Source organism: Lactuca sativa, chromosome 4 (assembly GCF_002870075.4).
Source record: "Lactuca sativa cultivar Salinas chromosome 4, Lsat_Salinas_v11, whole genome shotgun sequence".
In the NCBI taxonomy this organism is placed as follows: domain Eukaryota; kingdom Viridiplantae; phylum Streptophyta; class Magnoliopsida; order Asterales; family Asteraceae; genus Lactuca; species Lactuca sativa.
This window is the reverse complement of record NC_056626.2, coordinates 124,425,963-124,434,807: the sequence shown is the minus strand read 5'-3', so window position 1 is coordinate 124,434,807 and position 8,845 is coordinate 124,425,963. Positions and strand designations below refer to the sequence as shown.

General features: G+C 33.5%; 1 protein-coding gene across 1 annotated transcript; it reads right to left on the bottom strand.

Annotated features, from left to right (window-relative positions):
• Window positions 1-223: 223 nt before the first annotated feature.
• LOC111877918 (pentatricopeptide repeat-containing protein MRL1, chloroplastic) lies at window positions 224-8,618 on the bottom strand. Its single transcript, XM_023874421.3, has 19 exons — window positions 8,212-8,618; window positions 6,509-7,274; window positions 6,189-6,402; window positions 5,990-6,053; window positions 5,387-5,531; window positions 5,171-5,286; window positions 4,792-4,920; window positions 4,514-4,687; window positions 3,629-3,793; window positions 3,303-3,443; window positions 3,038-3,137; window positions 2,707-2,815; window positions 2,516-2,607; window positions 1,724-1,814; window positions 1,345-1,579; window positions 1,178-1,270; window positions 964-1,012; window positions 797-890; window positions 224-599 (listed from the first exon to the last, which is right to left on the bottom strand). The coding sequence occupies exons 1-19, from the start codon at window positions 8,554-8,556 to the stop codon at window positions 374-376; spliced, it is 3,348 nt and encodes a 1,115-aa protein (XP_023730189.1). The 5' UTR covers window positions 8,557-8,618; the 3' UTR covers window positions 224-373.
• Between the last annotated feature and the right edge of the window lie 227 nt (window positions 8,619-8,845).

Sequence of the window (8,845 nt, the reverse complement as noted above, 5' to 3'; positions counted from 1 at the left end):
AGGTGGAAATGAGCATAAAAACAAGTTATATGCTAACATGGACTCCATATGTATAGTTTTTGGTGAGAGATTAAACAATTGATGATATTCTTATGACCTAACTTTTTTATTACTACTATAAATTAAAGTGGTGGACATCCCACCCCAAACTTGGATAAAAAACTTAGTTCACATATATAAAAAAAAAAAAAAAAAGATTTTAAAGAGACAGTGCAAGAGTAAGTTTAAAAACTTGAAAATATATAATATAAAACCTAAGTATATCAAAACTGTACCTATAGGATATAATAATGATCGACCAGGACCAGGACCAGGATTATGATCTTATTAACTCTTCTCATGTTTTATACAAATCTAAACGGAATTAGAGTTTTTACTCAAAAGACAAATTGGTAGATCGAATGTGACGCTGCTGATTGGTGATTCCTTTGCCCAAGGATGAACTAAAACCTGTTGGCTTTCCACCATAAGGCGATGAAAGCTTGGGTGAAAGCCATTTCTTGACAACAACACCATTTATTCTGATTTTTCCAAATGACTCGTTTCCTATGTATGACATCCTTAGCCTTCTCAATAATGATGATATAGCTTGGGTAACTCTGTTCATCATCATCAACAACAACAACATAAATGAAACACAATAATCGACTTAACTGCAAGAAATACCAATTTACTCTCATATAATTGCTTATAAATATGATGTTGATATATATATATATATATATATATATATATATATATATATATATATATATATATATATATATATATATATATATATGATTTGTGTACTGACCTTCCTGCAACATTCATTGTTTTATCACCCATGGGAGCCTTAATTTGTGTCTTTACTATAGGCAACAAGATGCTTATGTTGGGCAATTTCACACCTGAAATACAAATCAATATCAACCACATATAATTATATAATAATAGTAATAAAAACAGGGTGGCATTAATTACCAGCAGCTAGTCTATGCTTAAGACCCTTCAAGACTGTCAAGAAGTAAACCTGAGGAGTTTTCACAAAACCAAAAAGTATTTATTCAATTTGTTGACTTGAGAGGATGTAATTATTATAAACAGGGGAAAATGTAGCATCGTTATGCAAGAAATAGCAATGTAGTTTCGTTGGTTGCTATTTGTTGAATTTAGTTTGATTGATAATTAAGTTTACCTCAGCCATATATATTGGTAATTTTGTGACATCCACAACTATGGGGCTTTCTTTGAGAGATACACAAGGAACAATTCCTAGTGAAGCAGCTTCCTAAAATAAATAAGTATAAAGAAATGTAAGAGATGTATAAACGAAAGCAGAAGAGTATAAATATGATAGCAAACCTCGAGAAGAGAAAAGGCACGGGGATCGTATTCACCGAAGCCATCAATGAGAGAGCAGAGATTTGAGCCTTTTGATGTATCATCAGCAATTACTCCCAGATTCTCAATCAGTCTGGTTTTTAAGGATGAATCTTGAGGAAGTCTTAAGCATCCCAAGACTTGTGATAATACTTCTATTGTTGGGATACTACCACCCTTAACTGTTTCTCTATATACCATCAACACTAATGTCGTCCTACACAGCAAATCATAAATCATACCAAACCACTTATTTCAATTTCTTTTTAACATAATACTTTTGAAAAATCTACCCGGTTATAGCAAGTTTCTTTTCTATACTAAATTACTAATACACATATAAAAAGGAACGGGTTTATACCATTCACTGTTTATCTGCAAGCGCCCTGAGTCAAGAGACAAAATCGGCTCACCAATCATACAAGCTTTCTCAAATCTCCGGTACAACAATGCTTCAACATCACACATTAAGGAAAATCAATTCAAATACCAAAAACGGATTATCCAGATGATAAAAAGAAAAATTATATACTAACAAAGGCAAGAAATAGCCATGTAGTTTCAATTTCTTTTCTTTCTATTACAACATAACATTCTAAAAATATCTACCCAATTCAAGCATTGTAGATTTAATTTTTTTTCCCTTATAAAGACATTTTACTTTGAAAAATCTACCCAGTTATAGGATAATTTTTCTTTGTATTTGGATGATATTGCTAGAATTGGATAAAATTTTCAAACTTCACTTCATTTCTTTCTTTTGCAACATTGTAATTTGAAAAATCTATCAAATTATTGCAGTAAAATTACTTTTATTTGGAGGATATTGCTATAATTGGTTAGATTTTACAAACTACACTTCATTTCTTTCCATTATACCATTGACTTCCTTGTACTTTGAAATATTTAAGTGTTTGTAGCATTCTACTTTCAGTTTTTTTCTTATTAGGACATTGTACTTTGAAGAATATACCTAATTATATCGGTGGAAATTGCTTTGTATTTTGATGCTATTACTATAATTAAGTAGATTTTTCAAACTAGAATGTTGTAATATGAAGAAATGAAAATAGTATAATGTTATGATAAACATATGAGTTAAAGTAGATTGCTATTTCTTACATTCAACCCATTGAAAAAATATTGCTCTTACCAATTAAACACCGGCACATTACAAGATTTGGGGAAACACCATCCTTTTTTGCTTGAGAAAGAAGCATAAGACCAACTTGTAAATCGTCCTTTCTGTATAATTCCCAAAAGAAAAAAATTACAATATTCAGTTAAACTGATTCATGAAAATTAATAGAGAAGTAAAAAGTATTCTTAAAGTTTTGCAATTACTTTTCACTTGCCACCAATAAAATGGAGTATGTGATGGAGTTTGGGCGTAAGCCTAACTTCTTCATCTCTGAAAGAATTTCCACAGCCTTAGGCAGTTCATCTCCATCACCTGCACCATCACATTTCACAAATTTATCAATACATGCATTATAATAAAAATTCTTTAGGATTAAATTGAAGACCAAAGTGAAATAAATAGCAATATACTTTCATTTTGTTTTCATATTATAGCATCTCACTGAAAGTATGTTGCGCATTGAACCCTAATCTGAATTAAGAAACAAGCGTGAAAAGAATCCCAGTGGAAACTGGCAAAGGGAATTACACTTACACAAGGCAGTAATTAAGGCATTCATCATTGACACCACTGGTTTCATCCTCATGCTTTTGACATACTCATATAGCTCCAATGCCTTTTTCCAGTTTTTTGCCTGGGTATATGAATTGGAAATTATTTCAAAACTGTTAGAATTGGTAATATCTATAGCAGTGAAAATTGCTTTGTACTTGGATGACATTGCTATAATTGGGTAGATTTTTCAAAGTGCAATGCTGTAATAAAAAAATTATTATATAATGGATATGATAAAGCATACATTGCTACATGCTCCCATCAGTGAGCTATATGATACAATTCCCACATCTATTCCTCCCTTCTTGGCTTCTTGTAGAATTTCAAACGAAGCATCTAGCTTCCCAGCATGCCCTGCCACATCTATTAATGCACTAAAAAACATCTGCAAGAAAATAAAAAAAAGAGCACTTGTCATTTATAAAACAAGACATCCATAACCTTTTACTCAAAAGATATTAAATTGTATTCTCTCAGAGAACTAGTTTAATGATTGTTATAGACTAAAACAAATGAAACAATTTCAAAAATACTTAAAATCTCATTCTAACAACTTGGAAGGATAAATACCTCATCAGGGATGATCCCGTTTTTTGTCATATCGTTATAGACAGAGCATGCAAACTCCCAATCACCATGTCCACTGCAACTGTTGAGAGCAATGGTGTAAACTTCAGGAGTACCTTTGATGTTGAATTCTTTAATCATACCATATATCTCTCTCGCCCTTTCAACCTAAAACAATTCCAATCTCCCATGTCAACTGGAATAAATCACTAACAGAAAATAAATGCAAGATATACAAAATAAGAGATTGAGGGGGTGTTTGATTCGCAGAATGTTTTTGCAAGGAACGGAATCTGTCAAAGGAATTGGAATATGAGGGAAATCTGACGGGCTGCTTGGTTGGCATTAAAGAAATGGAATTCGGGGGAAAAGGATTCCAATTCCCTCGAATTCATGTGTTTGGTTCAACTTGTAAATTTTTATTTATTTCGCTATATCATGAGGGTTTTGTAGTCTTATAACAAAAAGAAGGAAGAAAGGAATTGAATTCGTATTATCTATTCCTAGGAATCGCGAAATCTTCATGGATTTTGAAAGAATTGGAATTCAAGATTCCATTTTATCAAATGGATCAAACTCAATTCCGTTTGAATCCTTCAAATTCCATGTTTGATGGATTTCACTTTTCCTACGGAAAGTTGGGAAGAATTCAATTCCATCCTTCCTTTTTTTTTTTCTATTAAAAAATCAAAATATCCTCACTTTTATTGTTAAATTCCATACCAACCAGATGCATGACAGTTTTAGATTCCAATTCCTTCAGATTCCATTCCTTCCAAAACATTCTATGAACCAAATGACCACTGAAGGAACTGAATTCCGTCCATTTGGAAACCAAACATGCCATGGAATGGAATCTCAAATTCAAATTCAAATTCCATATCTAACCTGACCAGCATTGACACATGCTTTCATCAATGCTCCAATTGTGACATGATCTGGCTCTATTGGATGTGTCTCTGAATTCATTTCTGATAGCACATCAAATGCTCGATCCACTGCTCCTGATTCACCACATGCACTGATAAGCGCATTGAATACAACTCGGTCTGGTTTCACATTCTACTGCATGCATGTACAAATCAACTCTATAAGTACAATTCTATCATTGGATACATTTTTTTGTAAACTACAATTCCTTGATAAGAAAACGACTCTTGACCTACCTTTGACCTCATAATACCATATGCACCAAATGCCTTGGCAACTTGACCAGCTTTGGCACAACCATCAATAAGTGCACCATATGTGTGAACATTTGGCTCCACTCCCAAGTTTACCATTTCATGGAAAACCTGTAAAAGTACAACAAAACATGTGATAGAAACTAGGGTTAATGCAGGAAATAGCAATGTACTTTTTCGTTTATAGTACTATAGTTAGGAAGTTTTTTCAGCTTACAATGCCTTCATAAGTTATAAGTACAATGTTGTAATAGAAAGAAATGAAAGTAGGATCCTATAACAAACAAATAAATGGAAGCATATTTTTTGTTTCTTGCATTTAGCCCTAAAGACTAGAACTGGAAAAGATAAGAAAACATACCTTAAACATTGTATCAACCTTTCTACTCTTAGCACAAGTTGAAATTAGAGTTGTGTAGAGTTTACAATCAGCTTTTAATCCAGCTTTTTGGACAAGTTGCAAAACCTCGAAAGCTCCTAAAATATAAGATGTTATGAAAATATGAAGATAATGACTGTATTCCAATTCAATTTGTGTAGAATTGAAAACTCAACAAAATTATATAAAGACTATTACCATCTAAATCTTGAGAGTGTGCACAAATAGACATAAGCATATTAAATGTGCTCAAAGTCGGATTTGGAATGAGATTAATAAAACGGAAAGCTTCCTTCACAGCTTTCTGGATTCTACACACGCGGAGAAACCCCATATGATAAACCTAAAACCATGAGCAAATTCATACAAAAGAATAAGACTTTATCCAACGGGTAGGCTAAAATTAAAAAGGGTTAAATGCTAGAGTTAGCAACTTTTTATTCGTTTATTATAGCATTCTACTCTAAGTTCTTTCTATTATATTATTGTATTTTGTAAAATCTACCCAATTATAGCAATCTCATCCGAATACAAAGCTATAGTTAGATAGATTTTATCAAAGTACAAAGTTTTGATAAGAAAGAAACTGAAAGTACAATGCTATAATTTGGAAAATTTTCAAAGTACAATGCCATAACAAGAAAAAAAAATTAAAAACTACAATGTTTAATAGAAATAAACTGAAGTAGGATGCTATGATACACAAATAAATGAAAGTATGTTGCTATTTCTTGCATTTAACCCACAATTTAAAAAAATATGATGACCATCCAATTAAAGGTTAAAAAGAGGCATCCTTACATTATTCATGTCTAACAAACCTTTTCTTTCCAGATATTCAAGCTTCTCTAAGCAGTCAGTTAACCTACAACAAGAAACATAAAATTTACATGAACCTTCACTCCAAATAAACTTTTTGATTGAGATAATGCCATGTCATGTCATGTCATGTATAACAATCTGGCCCTTATAGTACAAATTACAAACACATGAATGTTACCTGCCCTCTTTGAGAAATCGATGGTAAGCACGTAACTGCTGTGATGAATAATCTTGGTTGCTTGCTTGCTTCTTAACTTGTGATACTGGGAACAAAATTTTCAAGTCATCTTTACTCAGCATAGCTTTTTCTTCTCCTTTCTTCCAGAAGTTTCTCCTTCCATTAGGAGTGCCATTTTCGTATTTTCCATTAGGCGACTTAGCCTCAAACTTTTCTGGAAAATAAATTTATTTCTCATGTCAAATAAGCCCAGAAACACAAACATAACTACTAAACATTTACATAACCAGCCTAAAATGTCAACCATTTCTAGAAATAACCTGCAGCATGAAGAAACTCCTTGGCAGAAAATCTTTCAGGATGAAATATGGAATTATTCGCTGATGAAGAAAAGAATTTATCCCCAAAAGAGGAAATCCCAGGCATTGCTTTTGTACTACTAAGATTTTCCATGCCACTCATTGCATAATGATTCGTCTCATAGAAGGAGTGTAATCCATTATGGGTGAACTTCTTATCTGGAAAGTTATACCTACTTGCATCATGTTCTTTAGTAAGCCCATGGGTTTTCTCTCCAATTACATTACCTCCTGCCACCATACTGTTTGAAGGAACAGAAGCAGCAATCAACTCAGTTTCCACCACTAGCTTAGGTAACTCAGAATCATGCTCACTTTCATGTTTCTCATCAAAACAGACAACATTTCTTTCTGTGGGTGGAATACACATTACATCACCTGATCCAAGAAGCATGCTGAGTGACTCTTGAGATGATAATTCCATCATGTTAGGAGGTTCCTCAAAAGATGAGTCCAACATACTGAAATCCTTTTTGAAAGATGATTTGACATCAGATGATACTGAAGATTCTAAAATGCTGGAAGCAGTTGTTCCATTGAATTGTGTCTCTGTTGATTCGTTAGCAAGATCATGGCTGATGTCTTTAACCTCCATAACTATATATTTGCTTCCCTCATCACATTTCTCATTTTCCAGAACAAGATTCGATGAATTTTGTTCATTAAAGGTGTGATTTACTGTACTTGAGCTTTGTTGGGAATCTGTATGATGAAGTGGTTTGGATTTCTGCAGAAAACGGGATAAATATTAGAAGCTGGCTGCAGTAAACAGATTTTCTACGGTGTTTAAGGAAATTGGATGAAATGAAGGAAAACAAGATAAAAATACACCAACATTGACCTCCTCAAATAAAGGTAAATTGCATACTCCCTCACTTAAACACTTGATGTCCTCATCAGGCCCACAGTTCTCACTCTTTTTCCATGTGGGATGGGTCGTTACATGAACTGTTCAAGTATTATAGTGAATATGTTTGTAGTTCTAAACTTATTTCTAAAACAAAAATGCATATAACCTGACCAATCTGATTATTTATTCTTATTGTTTTGCTTCTTTTGTTGTCTAGGCTTAAATATATAAATAATAAATAATTTTGACGACAAAATTGTTCCAAACAGAATTAAATCTAATGCATTCAATGTAGCTAGGTATTGTGGAACAAAGACCTAACTTTCATACAAAAAAATTGAGTTTGAGACATGTCCCAACCATATAAATTTCTGACTTCAACCCCATGTACATGTCTGTGTTGTGTATGGATCACTATAAGCAAGAAAAATAAGGTGCCTTATCTCATTTCAACACATGGTGCAATTACACATAGCATCCTGTTAGACAAAATTTTGAGTTCAGAATGCTATGTGTTAGTTGTAGTTATTGTACTTATCTCTCAAGAAACTAACGAATTCTACCAACTGAAACTACAGGGAGCTGTAATGCAATTTGAGCACTACAACACGCACAATACAAGAAGGAAATCAAATAATATGTTATAATTCTTTGGCTTCCTTCTCATAATCAATTAGCAACGAGATGAATTGCGGCTAGATCATATGATTGATACAAATTGATTTTAATTTTCCGAATGTTAAGCTAGCACTTCAAATGAAAAGGAGAGGGATCATAATTGACCAATTAATCGTAGTTAATTTAGCTGAATTACCTTATTGGATCTATCATCATGCTTTTTGTTGGAGTAACTGAAATAGTAGACGGTGAGAGCTGAAACAGCGACAAAGGAGACGACAACAACAACCGTTTGCAGATCCAGAGCCGCAGATGTTCTGAAGATAAGCCTCCTCTTTGTTCTAATCGATGGACTATGAAAATGAACACCCAAGCCTAACCCAAGCCCTAGGCTGCAGCATTTTCTCCGGCGAGAAGGACGACGAAATTCGGGGCCAAATAATTCGGGGCGTAACGAGATGGTCGGAGAAATGCAAGAAGTGAAGGGAGACGATAATGGATGTTGATTGGGTCTTACAAAGAAGACGGAGCTCACATCCATCTGAGGAGGATTTGGATATGAGAGTTTTTGTGTTTGTGTTTGGATAGAGAAGAGAGTGAGTGACCAAGATATCAACGTTGGTTAATCCGGTGGCGTTGCTGACGTGTCATTGATTGGTGGTGGTTATTGTGGGAGCCGCGCGCAATCAATCAGTTATTATCTACACTGCCCCACCTTCCTTCACTGTTTTCCTCAAAACGTTTTCGCCTTTTTGCCTTGTTTACTTGATGATAATTTTTTTTTAATCTTGATAATTTTATTCATTAGTGTTGTGATTTTTTTAGTATTA

Bases quoted from the DNA above. Each gene is read 5' to 3' on its own strand.
- LOC111877918 (XM_023874421.3), bottom strand. From the start codon at position 8,556: ATGGATGTGAGCTCCGTCTTCTTTGTAAGACCCAATCAACATCCATTA. The intron at 3,444-3,628 runs GTATTTATCCTT...ATTTTCTTGCAG, and splicing joins ACGGGATCATCCCTGATGAG to ATGTTTTTTAGTGCATTAAT. The intron at 1,013-1,177 runs GTAAACTTAATT...AAAACTCCTCAG, and splicing joins TACCAATATATATGGCTGAG to GTTTACTTCTTGACAGTCTT.